At 42.1% G+C, this 15,708-nt stretch overlaps 1 protein-coding gene across 3 annotated transcripts in view; it reads right to left on the reverse strand.

The window, feature by feature from the left end:
* The window catches only part of PPM1H (protein phosphatase, Mg2+/Mn2+ dependent 1H), a 235,808-nt gene that overhangs the window by 123,611 nt on the left and 96,489 nt on the right, over positions 1 to 15,708 (reverse strand). For all 3 annotated transcript variants that reach the window (XM_023525265.1, XM_023525263.1, XM_023525264.1), the window contains exon 4: positions 15,025 to 15,137. In XM_023525265.1, the coding sequence (XP_023381033.1) occupies positions 15,025 to 15,137 (113 nt within the window). The remainder of the gene's footprint in view (positions 1 to 15,024; positions 15,138 to 15,708) is intronic.

The following is a 15,708-nucleotide window of genomic DNA, read 5'->3' on the forward strand; positions in this document are numbered from 1 at the left end:
CAGCGAAGAAAAAGAAAAACCTTGTTTGTTTGTCAAATGCCTGAGAGCCTGGAGATTTTTTAAAAGGCTTTGCTGAAAAAGGACTTTTCTGTGTTACTTAAGAGACAACCATTGCTTGCCAAAACACTAGGTAAAAAACAAAAACAAAAACATCACGAAATGTGAGAGGTGGAAAGAATATTAGAGGCTGCCTAGTGTGCCCTCAAAGCACCTAAAATATAACTGTAAGCTCTATGGAGCCCCCCGCTCCACGGTCTTACAGAGAGTGTTGTCTTGAATTCAGCATGGCGTCCAGATCCGATCTGGTAAGAATATAGTTCTTGGGTCCAGAGATAACATTTAGCAACACCACTGGCAAGGATGAGTTTACTCCATACTAGAGTCCTACAAACAGCTCAGGAATGCTATCTGAAAAATCACAGCACATACTTTTACATCAGCTCAAAAGTTAATGTAGCCCTTTCATATTCAAGTCACCTATACTGTAATGCAAGATTTATTTTATGTCGCATCATAGTTTTATTATAAACTAAGCTAAATTACTAGCAAACTCTATAGTATTAGTAGTAACAATAAATTGATAATCAATATTAATAACTAACATTTTTAAGTGGTTTCCATATGGAAAATAGACACTTGTCTCAACGCTTTAAATGCATTCAATCAGTATGCCATGTTTAATGCTTTTACACTTATTATATGTTTTCCTTCTTTATTTTATTGATTACCAGTCTCCCTCTACGAAAATGTCAGCTTCATGCGGACAGGGGTTTTAGTCTCTATTACTAAGTCTCTACCTCCCAGAACAGTGTCTGGTATATAGTAGGGATGAAAATATATTTTAAACCAAATTAACTCATTTAATCCTCATAATGACTCTGAGATAGAGACGGTTATAATTCCTATTTTGCAGATGAGACAAACAGAATGATTAAGTAACCTGCTTAATCACTGGAGCTGCAATTCAAACCCAGGCCAGCTGGCTCCAAACCCTGTACTTTTAATCACTACCTAACCTTTCTGACTCTCTATTTTAACACAGACAATAGCTGACATGTATCGGGTGCTTACTATGTACCAGGCACATAGGTAAATGCCTTGTGAGCACTCTCTGGTTTAATAGAGCAGTTCTACGAAGGAAGCTATTATTATTTTAATCACATAGATGAGCAAACTGTGTCTTAGAGATCCAGTACTCTGGCCAAAGTCATGCTGTAAGTTGCACAGCTAGAATTCAAACTCAGGCCCGTGTGAGTTCCAACTGCAAGTGTTTAGTCATTACCCCATTCAGGGTCCTGAAAGTCCTCCACCCAGAAAGCCACATGTGTATACTTAGCTATGGGGCTCCCTTAGCCACCCTAAAAACTTTATTTTACATTTGTATCTCATTTTTTATTTCACATGACCTTTTTTGTTCATCACCCACATATATGTCACAGGTTGTTAACACAAATGATTACTGAGTCAAACAGCAGTGCCACCGGCCTGAGGTGTGATGCTGACTGGCATCGGGGCCTGGATCAAAACCAGCCTGAGCTGGGACGGAAAAGGAACCCTCCTCCTTGCTCAGGAGGAAGCGGTGCCCACTGCTACTGTACATCTGCAAAGCGCCGAAACCCTAATGTGGGAGTCAGGGAAGCCTCTTCCTTTGGGTAGGTACAGAGGGATGAGCTAACGGGAATGGGGGTGGAGAGAGGGTAGACATGTGAAACTGATCCCAGTTTTATTGGATCCACCACATGAGAGGAGGCAGTAGCACCAGTGGTAGTAGTAATACTAGTGTCATGGTAGTGCTAGTAGCAGTGGTAACACCACTAGTAGTAGTAGTAGTAGTAGTAGTAGTAGTAGTAGTAGTAACGGTAGCAGTAGTCCTAGAAGCAGTAATACTAGTGGTAGAAGTGGTAGTCGGAGTATTAGTAGTAGTAATGGTAATACTACTAGTAATGGTAACAGCAGTCCTAGTAGTAGTAGTACCAGTGGTAGTAGTACTGGGTGGCACCTTGGGTAAACAATATTTTATTTTATCTTATTTTATTTATTCATTCATTCATTCATTCATTCATTCATTCATTTTAAATTTTTTTTTTGGCGAGGCAACCCTGTGGTTGACCTCACAGATTGCAAGGACCTTGTCAGCTTACAATCCCTTACTTTTTATTTTTTACGCCTACAGCGTTAGTACCTGGTCTCCCATCCAAGTACTAACCAGGCCTGACCCTGCTTAGCTTCCGAGATCAGACAAGATCGGGCTTGTTCAGGGTGGCATGGCTGTAGACAGTACACAGTATTTAAAACAAAGGAGTTAAAGAGTCTGCTTCTCGTCTGGAGGACAGGATGCAACACCTAAGAGAAAGCTAGTGCCCATGGCCCAGGGTCCACGCGCAGCCACTAACCTATGCGCTGCTGGTTCAGAATAAGAGGTGAGTTGAGCTTTGAAAATGCTCACCCTTAATATCCAGATGACAGAAACAGTGCTAGAGCCAGCAGACCAGGGCCTCTGAGGCTTGCAGAAAGTGAAGGTCGGACAATCCAGAAGCTACTGGGAGCCCGGGTCAGGCTTCCTGGGGTGCTCAGATCTGGGGAAGCCCCTGCAGCACAGGTTCTCATCAGAGCCGGCACAGACGATAACTGAAAACCTCTGGGCTCACAGGTAGGGGCATCTCATCTGTCTTCTGGCATGTAAGCCAACGAGACAAGGGAGGAAAGTGGATCGGGGCCTCAGGATGCGGGAGCTGCACAGACTGGGCCAGTCTCCGGCTGGGTGGCCTTCAGTGGTCACCGGATTTCAGAGCTAGACGACAACAGTTTTAACAAGATCCTACTAATTCAGCTTGTTTTCAAAGCAGAAACAGAGGCTCAGAGAGTGACATGAATTTTCTACCATTCACAATTTGGGACAGGGCTGGAGTTTGTTTCCCAGTCTCTGGGCTCCCAGCCCAGTGCCCTTTCTAATTCCGTCTCATCGAGTCAACTAAGGGTGACATCAGACATCCACACTCTGGAAACCTTCATTTCTGTGCTTTGGGGTTCTACACTTATGCTCTTTTATTCTGATAATATTTGAAAATTTCAACCAAGGAGAAAATGAAGTCTTCTTTACAACTCCCTAAAATAAGCAATGGCTCAGCAAACTGGTAATGGGAAGGAAGAGAGGGGCGGGAATAGTAATTTGATCTTAGAAAGAGCTGATGTGGCTGAGCAGACACCAACCAAAATCTTAGAAAGTGGGCCCTGCAAAAGCAGGTGATGACCTGGGTTTGAGTCCCGGCCCTGCCACTACCGGCTCCCAGGGGGAACTTGAGAAAGGCGATTTCTCTGGACCTCATTTTCCTTATCAACAAAAAAGGATATTTGGGCCAGATCGGTGGTTCCATCAGAATCATCTGGAGTGCTTTTAAAATAAAGAGTTTCAGCCCCACCTTCAATAATTCTGATGAAGCAAGCCCGAGTATAGGGCCCAACATTTTTTTTTTTTTAATCCCCAGGCGGGTATACTGGTTCAACAGAGACAGACAGATATGTGATTAAAACATTATCATGGTGACTGCAGAATTTAAGTAGTAGGTATATGGGAGTGTACTATGAGTCTCTCGACTTTTCTGCGTCTTTTAATTTTTCATAATAAAATGCTGAAAATATCTCAGGTGATTCTGATATGGCAGCAAGTCTGGTGTCTCCGGAGCAGGCAAGTAGCCTTCAGACTAAGTTCAGCTTTACAGTCCTACAGAGCAGCCTGGGCACCGCCTTGGGAAAAGGGAGCTGGCATGAGCACTCGGTCTGGTTCCCAACATCAAAACAACTCCCACTTTTATTTGTTCTTATATAATGGGAAACTGTATAGGATTCTACCAGAAAAACAACAAACAATGGTTCCATTGCTTTTAAAAAAGGTGTATAAGCCACTCTACAAGGTGGTCTTTAAAGCCTTGTATGTATATGACTGTATAAATTTACAGAATTCCTTAGGGTTTAGCAAGATGGAATGAAGGCTTCAGAACTACAGCTGGTGAGACTACTCCATTATTTGAAGAGTAAAAGCAAGAGAGAAGAGCTCATGCAATGGTGTCTTTGCGGCCAAGGCCATCTTCACAGCAGCACAGCTGCTACTGAGAGGCCCTGGGCCCTGTTTGCACCTCCCTGGCCTCACCCCCTACCATTGTCTTTATTCGCTGGTCCTCCACAACAAAAGGCACATTCTTGGCTCAGGGTCTTTCCTGTCTGATCTGCCAGCACTCACGCCCCCAGATATCTGCATGGCTTGTGCCTTACCTCCTTCAGACCTTTTTTACTCAAAGGCGCCTTCTTTGGTTTTCCATCTGAAATTTCAACCCACCAGAGACTACTGAGCCCCTCCCCTTACCCTATTTTTCTCTCTAGCAATCATCACCACCTAGCGTACTCAACATTTCATTTATTTGCCTTGATTATTATCTGTGTTGCCCACTAGTCTGTAAGCTTCTTGACGACACGAGGTTTTGTTCCTGGTGCCTACAACGGTGCCTGGCAAAGGGTGAATAAAGGAAGGAATGAACCACATGCCATACTCTGTCCACGAGCTTCATGTCCAGTACCTGTAGCCTGCATGGCAGTCCTGAAGAGTGGGAACCAGCCCTTCCACCAATGGGAAACCTGAGGTGTTTTCTGTAGGGGTGAGAGCTAGCTTTCCTGATCTCCAGCACCCTAGGCCCATCCCATTTCACCATGCTGCATTGCCCACAGCTCACTTACCAAAGCTCACTTCCAGGGGCTGACATCTCCCTGCCTCTGTTTTTGCTACTAACAGCTAAACTACCTTTGGTCCTGGGGAGAGTGTTGACTAGCTCACAGAAACGAGGGCAAAGTTGAAAGTTAAATGCCCATCTTGTCCAGTTCTCTCCCAGAGCAAACCAACCACCATATAGTGCACACCAATAAGGACTGCTCAGTGAATAGTAACCCTGCCACGAAACAAGAAAGAACTTCACATACCATTTCTCGCTGATGATGGTTCGATGAGGCTCACAGTTCACAAAACGAGTTCGGTTCCCACTAAAAATATTCGTACTACAAACTGACCCCCAAGTGCCAACCAAGGTTTCAAGTGCTATTCACAACCACAACAGTGACACTGTGGAAGAATAAAGCAAGGGGTAGGCGGGCAGAACTGCAGCGAGGGCTTTTGACCTGTGAAGCAATCTCTGTTGGTGCAGAGCACTGCCGTTATTTCAAAGAGCACGATTACGATTATGCACATGCTAGAGTTTCATCCCCTTTAACCCAAGGGAGCCTCCACTCATTAAAGCCTAGTGCTTACCTGTCTCTCCAAATCCTGCATTTGCCCGTCACACCGTATTGTAAATGGAGACAGAGACCCTGTCTGCCTCATTCACTGTGTTTCCCCCACACGTGCCTGACACATGGCTGACATCCAAATATTGGTTGAATCCTGTTCCTCTAGTGGCATTTTAGTCAGCTTATATCTTATCTTCACTTTGGGGCTCTGACAGTATAAACGCATAATGAATCGTACAAGTTTAAGATAAATAAACAGGATGAAATGAGACATTTATTAATGCTCCATCTATAGTAATTATTTTGACTCTATTGAAGATGACCTTGAAAAGAGAAAATGTGCTCAATATATATATATATATATATATATATATATATATATACCAAAGAACTACAGTTTGAGAGTGGATAAAAAGTTAAGCTATTAAACTAAACTGGTATGTCATAATTATTAAACGGAACAGCTATGTCATTTTAAAATCTCTATAACATAACGACAATTTAAAAATAACCTCAGAATAGAAATTGAGATTAAAAAATCAGTTTTAGTAAAACTGATAAAATCCTAAAACATCAGTATATTCATATCCTACCTGGCTAATATAACCTTTCTTCTTTTGCATAAAATGAATATTACTTTCTATGATGGACTTTCTAATGACAAATATTTGGTATACTATTTACTTGTAGGCTTTTTAAATATCTAAATGTGTTCTTCAAGATAAAAGTGAATCATAGCGAGAAGGCTATTTCTTCAATGTTTTTGACAATCTAAACTGAACTTACTGCATCTCTTCTAAAACTAACAGTGACAAAATTAAGGCAACAAAAGAGATCTGTAATTGGTGTTTGGGCTTTAAAAAAGATACTGACATCCAAGGTGCAGTTTCATCAGCTGAATGGGAAAAATCATAACACCAAATAAAGAGGCCATCACCAATTGAACATGAATCCCCTTCTCAATGCTCAATGATGGCGGAAACTGTGTCCCTTGAATTTAGGGACACAACTTAGAAAAAAGGGCTCCGTAAAAAAGTAACCTCACAGAGTGATCTGATCATAAATTCATAACTAGACAGGTCCTAATGGATAGTCATGCCCCAGGCCTATGAAAAGGTTTACCTTTGCCTTAAGCAAGACCTGTTCATTGTTCTTGTGCATCTAGGTTAACACACCTTTGAAATGACCCCTTTCGGGCCCCTCCTTCTAAAGCAGACCACCCTCAGCCCATAATCTTGTTAATTGTTCTATAATTCAATCTCAGAAATTTCTCTGCCTTGCTTTCTCTCATCTTCCTGTAATCTTCCTTACATCTCCTCCTTGATTCCAAAGGAATAAAAGAAACTGCAAAGCTGTCATTTTCCAAAGCATTTTCTCAGCCTGTTGAGATCTTGCTTTCAAGCATGCCCTCTGTTTGGCTCAAATAAACTCTTAAAAATTTTATCTATTGGTTTAGATGTTCTTACATCAACTACATTTCCCAGCAGTCTTCCTTATTTCTCAGGATGGCCATGTACCTGAATTCTAGCCATTGGAAATCATGCAGACATGATGTCTGCCTCTTCTAGGCTTGGGCCATAAAACCTTGCCTGAGTGCTCCCCCATGCTCTTGTTCCCTTCCAATGGACTAGATGGAGATGCCCCCAGAAGGCCTTGGAATCTATTGTCAAAAGTGGTAGACCCTCCTTCATCCCAGGTCCCCGAATGCCTGCAAGAGACAAAGTCACTGCTTCTCTAGACCAGTGAATTTTGGGGTCTATTGTTTCTACACTTTAGCCTACCCGATATATAACATCGCACAGCAGGAAACACGTGTGCCTTTCCTTATACGAATTGTGAGGTCTTTAAACTCATAAGGAAGGAAAAATGAAAACAGTCACAATATATTTAAGATTCTCCTTACGTCACAGAAATGGTGCTTAATGGGGAACAAAATTACTTAGTACAACATTTTTGCTAGGTAGTAATACAGTTGATGCATAAATATTTTTCTTAAGAGAGAACCCACTATTTTCTACAGGTGCTCACTGCATCTCTGGACAGCTCCCGTGGAGTACTGACAGCTCTCATCGAGCACGATGACAATAACAACACTTAACTATTTCTGAGCAGCACTGTGGCCCAGGCCCTGTGCTAAGAGCTTTCCACACATGTGCTAATCTAATCTTCACCTGGGAAGTGGGCACTATCATTATCTCCATTTACAGATGACATAACTGAGGCATGGAAAACATGAGATTGGCCGAAGTTCACACACAACTAAAAGTGGCACAGACAAGATCAACCCAGGCAGTCTGAGCCCTTACTCTTAACCACTACCCTGTCCTCTTGTGGCTGTCACCTCTGTCCCAGAGAGCAATTCTTATCACTCTCCCTCATACAAGACAAACACCCCGAAACATCTTTTATGTCAATACATGTCATCTTTTCATGTGGCTGAAAAAAATTCTATTTTTGAGTTTTCCTCATCCCTTCAAACACGGCTCCAAATCCTTTCACCACTCTGGTCTCTCTTTGGAAGGGTCCTGTTCATTCATACAAACGTGGAATTGTGTCACTTAGACAGGGACTTCATGTGTAAAATGAGATTAATAATAGCGGTCCCCCAAAAGGACTCTGTGAGGATTAATTAGATTATTCATGTAAAGCCCTAGAAATTACAAACAGCACTTGAGACACAGTAAGCCAAGAAAAACCATTAGCTATTATTTGCCTTATCCTTCAAATGCTATAGCCTATGATTATATTAGGTTCTGGTGTCTATATCACACTACTGACCAGATTGAATTTACTGTCCACTTATAGTTTTTTAAAGAACGGGAGCTGTTGTTAAGCTTTGTCTCCCCTATCCTGCTAGTGTTTGTTTGTTTTTGTTTTTTTCATTTTCCCTTTTCAACAGATATTACACTTTACCTCGACTATGGTTAAGCTTCACTTCGGTAGGTTCAGCCCATCTTTCCAGGCACTAAAGGTCTTTTTGAATCTTGCTAGTTCATCTCACTTGGTTTCATATCATCAGGAATTAGATGATTAGGCCCTGAAAATCTTGGTGTGAGCTAGAGTGGCCCAAAAATAAAGCCTTGAGGTTCTCCACTAAAAAGCTCCCTCTTGATACAGACCAACTTTTTTTTCATTCTATCTCAGCAGCCAGGGATAGATAAGGTCACCATCTTGACTACAAAAATTTCATGCCAGCATTTGTAAGTGCAAATATGCCATTTCTACCAACTCCACGAGACTTCCCAGGCCAGCCCCTCAGTGGGCTAGGATTGAAGTTGTTAAAAGTGTAACTTGGTTAGGATGGGAGAACAACAGCCAGAAATCCACTCTCCCAGGGGTCCAAAAATAAGAGATCAAAAATCCACACAGAGTCATGCCTCGCCCATTTCCGATAAGGGACTCCTAGCCTGGTGTAGGGTGGTTCGGGGGCTTCAGAGCTACCCAGCAGTTGGTGGGAGGCTGAGATAAGGAGCTGGATCATGCAAGAAATCCTCACCTCAACTCCCACTTTTCGAGGAAATGGACCTATGCTCCAGAACATCGGGATGACAAAAAGGACTCCACAGCCAGCTGTAGGCGGGGCCCCTCCACCTCAGGTGGCAGTGTTGGGGAGCACTGGGGGAAATGGCACCCTAAAAGCTCCTCCACATGCAGGGACTGCTAGATGCTTGACAGCTTTGGAGTGTGACACTTTAAGCCTCAGGCCAGAAAAGGCTATAATTTTTAAACCCTGAAACACAGATTACTCCCCCATCCCCACCACAGGCTTCTAATTTAGTAGACCTGGGTTAGAGCCCTAGAATTTACTTTTCTAATAAGTTCCCAGTTGTTACTGCTGCTGGTTTGAGGGCCACACTTTGAGAACCACTGATTTAGGGCAAGGGGTGTCAGGGAGAGGTTTGAAAAAACCCAAGGGGAAGAAGTTCAGAAAGAGAAAGGCCTCTTAGGTATAGTCTGCATAGACAGCGAGTGACTTGATAGGAAAAGCAAAGACTGTTTTGAACGATCACATGGCCTCTATATCTTTGTATGTATTTGTGATCAATTGATAGTAATATTTTCTTTCTGCTAATCCCTCCTATAGGTTATGAGTATAGCTAAGGGATGATGTAAATATTTACTAAAAAGATAGGGGGCCATGCAGAAAAAAGGTAGAAATAGCAATTCAAGTTTCCTAGTAGAGAATGGTGATTAATTTTGGTTTCTCTTGATGCCATTTTTCAGCTCCTTGTCAAAGAAAATGAGGTGTGGTGAACTTAATGCAGTCGATGGAAGAAGATCAATTACATTTCTGAATTCAGAGGAAAGCTACTATCAAAGAAGCAGCTCCCTGGCAGGTGTGGACAGATGAACCACTTATTAGCAATAAGCAGTTTCAGGAAGGTTCTGTACTGGTCATTTATGTTCATAAACATAAAAAGGAATGACTAGCTCTGTATATTCCCTTGGGTTGGAGGCAGTTGTATCATGTTTCATCATCTTACCACTAGTAAAGGGGAGAAGCCTGAGAGAGGACACCACAGATGTTTAATTGGTTTTGAATTTAGAAATGAAAGCCTTGTTTAATACCTAACTTCTATCCTCCTCAGGAAAATTCAGACTTGCCAGAGGAATTCACCTCTGAATGAATGAGCTTTAACTTAAATGGGGGGTAATTCTGGAAAATTAAGAATGAAGGAAAGAGAAATGAAAGAATACCAAACTGGCTGTACTTTGGCTTGGTTTAAAGGACAATTCATAGAATACTCATTCACTCCTGCTTCATGAACACATTTGAACTTGCCCTGCTCCTAGGAGGGCCTTCACGAGTGCAAAGATGACCTTGAACTCCCCCAGAGCCTGTGACTCATTTTGAAAAAGTCTGCAAGACACTTGCTGCCAAAGAAATTGTAAAAGTGACAAAGCGGGTCTGAATTTGTGGCACTAGTCATTTATAAGATCCAGAAAATGCTTATGTTATTTCCAACAGATTATCATCAAAATGAAAACACAAAATTTAAAATGGTCTCATAGAACTTCGAGGCCTTTAGAAGGGGATGGCAGCCCTCATTTTGAGAAAATATCATTCCCTGTATTATAAATGAATGAACTGGACCACACAAAGCTTATTTGCTTCATTACTGAAGTGCATTTAAATTAGCTTCTAGTGCAGCCATACACTCACTACAACCCATAAACCACTTCAGGTGAAATCAAAGATACCACAGATGAAAAGGTATGTCATTATTTTTCATATAAATAGGAAAAATGTTAATTAGAAACTGTTGAGTTTAGAGATGTTAAAATGTGAAAAACAAAACCAAAAATCCCCTTTGACTCTTCATGGATGGGAAATCCCAGAATACAGGGAGTTGCTGACAACCTGGTGCTCTGACCTCCAGTCTTGGGCTGGTTGGTGCCCCTGCTCCTTTACAGCTGTGGGACCCCGGGCAAATCAGTTCACCTCACTGGGCTTCAGTATATTTATCTGATATTAACAATGCCTATTTCTCACTACATTGCTGAGAGAATTAAACACGATTCTCTGTTACAGTATTTAACATGTGCCTAGCACTTATTAGCTCTCTCTTTGCTGCCATTACTATAAATCTGGCAAGAGCAGAGTCATGAATTTAAATATTAAGTGGTTTCTTTAATCTAAATGAGTTAGCCTAGTCTCAGTTGCCAAACCTTTAGACATTGTTTGAAATAAGTGGTAACAACTTTGCCTCCTTGATTCCTTAGCTCTCTAGCAATAAAATGAAATTATCTTTTAAGATGGAGTCAAAGCATCTTCTTCTTGAACTGAAGAATCACTCAGAGCCCTAAGGAGTGGATGACTCAGACACAATGGGTGATAGTTTGCATACTGCTTTGTATGACATTTGCATGCTACCAGTTCATTTTTGCTTGAAGCAAAAATCCGCCCACCATCTGCTTCTTTCCTAGTCCCTTATGATCCCCCTAGGTGTTGAGTTTACTGCCTCTGCCTGGAAAAAATAAAACAATCGGTGTGCAATAAGGACTTATCCCATGTGCCTCCATGGCGGGTTATCTTGGCTGAGGAGAGAGGGGCGTCCGTCCCAAGCTGTGTACCAGTTGCCTGGTATCACTGCGGACATCCTACACTGAGGGTGGTTGTTGGCTCAAACACCAGTAAGCCACAAAGAGCATCAAGTTCCTAACTACAACCCCAGGCACAAATGCGCCTGATGGAAAGTCACATGCTCCACGGCTTGCTAAGTGGCAAAATAGTTCCTGACCACCATTAGGTTCCAAATCCAACGAGTACAAAGCTTCTCTTTTCCTGATTTTGAGCAATCATGGGGTAGGGAACCTAGAACAAAGATTTGCTTTCACTCTCAAAACTGTCAAGGTTTAAGATAAACACACGGTAGGCAATATCTGGCGATAAAGAAGAAAAATTAGCACTTAATTAATCAGGGCCCTGTTACCAGAATCCTGTCAGCTTTAATCATTTGATTAAATCGAGCCATCTACATAGGTCCAATCAAAGTTCATTTAATTTGTTTCTTGGGAATAAGTGAATATTTTTGCAAACTCAAATATCTATAATATGTTATTAGTATAAACTAAGCAATGATCCTATATAAGATGATATGAAATATCGTTCATACGAGAGCTGAAAACAGCATCCAAATGAGTAAGTGTCCTCTAAGTTATCCTTTGCATACAAACACCAACCCAGATTGCTCTTAGGTTTCTAGATGGCACAAAGCCGTATGTGAACGGCAAACCCGACCAAATCAGCCATAAAACCCCAAATTCGTATCTGAATACTGGGGCCAGAACACTATAAATGTAATTAAGCCTATTAGGTTTTAGAGACATTATTTTATCATTGGATAATATTTTTTTGGTGCTTTACAGTTTTAATAAGGATAAAAATGCTTGTTGGGCTTTTCAAATTATTGAGAATAACATGTAAAACATCATACTTTTATGGACACTGAGGAAGATGGGAACCTCAGTTATACTAAAATTTCAAAAACTGACTCTAAGAAAGATAAAATAACAAAAAGATCAAGCTTTATAGCACTACTTTACTTTCTAAAAATGTCTCTCCTCAGAGGATAATTGTTAGAATGCCAGCCATTTTAGAGATTTAGTCCAATGTCTACCATTATTTTTGTAAATGAGGAAATCAAGATCTGGTCTAGAAATTGGCACTTAAAAAGGAGGGGCAAGAGCCCAGAAGATGAATATTGACAGATGATGGGACTGGCAGATGCTGGACAGGGGGCTGACGCTTCCAGGAAGCAGGATCAGAAGGCCTGGCTGGGTGCGTGGCTCTGGTAAGCTGCTTAGAGCTTTGAAAGATGTTCCAAAATGGAAAAACAAAACAAAACAAAACAAAACAAAACAAAACAAAACAAAAAGACGTTGAGGAGGAGTTGCTTCTATGAAAAGAAATACCCAACATAAAAGATATTCCGGGCACAGAAGCTTGGTAATCTTCTGAGTCTGGGGTTAGCTGGTGAGAGGCACTTCCCTGTGATGAAGGGTGGGCCTGTCCCTAGGGAGCAAGGAGCTCGGTCACTGCCACGGTCCCTGGAAGGGCTAAGAAAGCAAACTCATTTCAGAGGACGTGGAACTAGAAACAAAGACAAAAGGCGAACATGAGATGAGCACAGCAGCTGAATCACCGATTTCTGTTCTTACTCAGAACAGAAAGGAATCATCTTCTTATCTACTCATCTGTCTCCCAATGAGCTCAAGATCCAGAACAGAACAAGAGGCCCAGAGGCCAGCTCCTCAGTCTGTGTCTTAAAGGCCCCTGAAGACTGAGGATTTCTATTTTTAGATGCTCAAACCCTGGAGACAGTGAAAGAAAGGAGTAGCGTATGTGCTGGTTATTCTCTGCTTGCCCCCGCCCCAGAGAAGAGGTCTTGGCCAGTGTCTGTGCCCTGGCTGGCTGACCTTTGTGACCTGTATTACCTGGGCTACATGTCACCCGGCTTCCAGCTGGGCTTGTTCAATGGGAAGCCTTGGCGAGAGACAGGGGAATGAGGAGAGAGAGAAGTCAGAGTATTTCTTCCTATTCTCTCCTGTAGTTCCTGCCCAGAGACCCTCGCCGGTGGCCCCGCTCTCCTGGCTCTGCTGTAGCATTTGCTCCCTGGTCCCTGCAGGCCTGAAGTGGTAAACGCCTTCATGGCCCCACCGCTCCAAGCCGATTCCCTGTCACTTCTCTTTCAGCTGACGCATCCGATTGGAGTCTGACTCTTGCCAGGCAGGACCCTGATACAACACTAGGGAATAGAAGCCGTGGGGTAAATGTGGCATCTTATACACATTTCCATTTACTTGGCAAAATTTTATATTGAAACTGAGATGTCCTATAGAGTAGAATGGAAATCCACACTCTAAAAATAAACAGACCTTCAAAAACATCAAACTTCAAACCCCAAATATTGCTGCTTTGGTAGTTTTCTCTCCTTTAGTCTCCAAGATCTTTAGTGGCAAGACTGGGAAAGGATGCTAAACTAATGGGAGTGGAGACTCCCTTGGGCTCTCCTCCTTTGTAAATGAAAGTATAGTCGCGGCAGCATTACCACGTTTCAGTCAACAACAGACCACCTACACAACAGTGGTTATAACAATGAGATTATACCGTATAGCTTCGGTGTGTAGTCGGCTATACCACTTAAGTATGTGTGAGTATAGTCTATGATGTTCACACAATGAAATCACTTAATGACGCATTTCTTTCTCAGAATGTATCCCTGTTGTTAAGCAACATACGACTGTAAAAAACTAAGGTGAATTCCTTGATTGCCTGAGGAAGTTGGTCTTCCAGGCCACAGAGGCACCAGCTGCAACCTGAAGGAGGCAGGGAAGGGGAGCGGCAGGGGGAGGGGAGGAAGGCCAGAGAAAGAGGAAGGAGACAGAGGAATGAGAACATCCGAAGACCAGACCGCAGCCTGTAGAGGAATTCACTCATCCTCTGAGAACATCGTGGTTAGAGTCCAGTACACTCTGATTGCTTTCAGAAGAGTCAGTCTTTAGCAAAAAGTCCTGCTATAAAGCCAACATCTTTTGTTAATAAGGGGCAGAGAAGTGTGCAATACATATTAGATTATAATATTTTATGTATGTATTAGAACATAATACATATTTTCACAAAGTCTACATTTTAAAAATTCCCCACACCTAAAGTGAGGACGCTGCAGTTATTTAAAATAAAATTAAAACACACATTTATCTTATTCCTGGTAATGCTGGATAGAGTAAGGATAAACCAGAATCTCTTGGTCAAATTCCTTTCAGTTGAACTCGGAAGAGAGGAGAAGGCAGTCTCTAAGGGCATGCGCACAAAAGGAGAAACTCTGGGAGGGGACAATGCAAAGTCACTGAGCAGAAGTGGAACCAGCTGGCGTGTCCTCCTGAGTCTCCTTCAAACACCCATTTCATTCCTTTCCTCCCTCCCTGTCATTCTCAGATGTGATGCCTCTGCTAAGCTTTCATTAAAAATCAGGTTCTGAAGTCAAAGAACAACCGGATACTACTGGTTTAGACTAATCACAGGTATATATGCAAACGGCTACTGTGGACAAGAAGACTGCTTTTAACTTTTCATACCAGCCTGACAATTCTTTTTAAATGCTTTTTTATTCAGATGTAGAAGACTCATCTTTCTCAATATCTAATCCCAAGCAGAATTATTTTATTTCTAAGCATTTATTTTTTTTAAAAAAGATAAAAATTATCAGAAGGCATGAGAATTAGTAAGAACCAGGAGGCCAGTTCGCTTACCTGCTATCCCCAGCATTTGCCACATACAGCTTCCCCAAAAGGCAAATCACAATGAGGGCTGTGCAGCCACCAGATATGTTGTATGAACTCCTCTCTCGCTCTATCTGCAGGTCCTGGGGAAGAAAACAGAGTTAGTGCTGGATTGTACAGGAACTCATATCGAAGCCTTTCTTAGCCTCGCTCCCTTGACACTGCCCTAGGGTGTGAGTGCGCTTCAGAGAAAGGACAAGAGAATCTTCTGTACTTGCTTTTCTACCGTCTAATGAGCATTTCTGGAGAAGACACTGTTATAAATCTGTCACCTGCTAGACATTCTGCGGACAAGAGACAGGAAACAAGGGATGGCGAACATATAATCAGGCAAAAATAAGAAGAATAAAACCAACTATGCAAAAAATATCATAGCTTATGGAAAATGTAGTCTTTGTATGGACTGCCTGAGCTGCCATGTGGAAAATACAACAGAGAGGCTGATAATGCCAACTGCTTGCACCTGATCAATGTTTTTTAGTCCCAAAGTCTCCAGTAAATAGTTTCTTTTACAACTAGATGAGAGGTGACTTGAAGTACAGTGTCCTCTATTCAATGCAGGCAGGAGTCAACCCATCTTACTGATCAAAGACATAAGCTCCTGAACTCTGGTCTGACTTCCTCTTCCCACTAATTCACAACAGTGACACCTGC

This window comes from Pteropus vampyrus, unplaced genomic scaffold, assembly GCF_000151845.1.
Source record: "Pteropus vampyrus isolate Shadow unplaced genomic scaffold, Pvam_2.0 Scaffold545, whole genome shotgun sequence".
Lineage (NCBI taxonomy): Eukaryota > Metazoa > Chordata > Mammalia > Chiroptera > Pteropodidae > Pteropus > Pteropus vampyrus.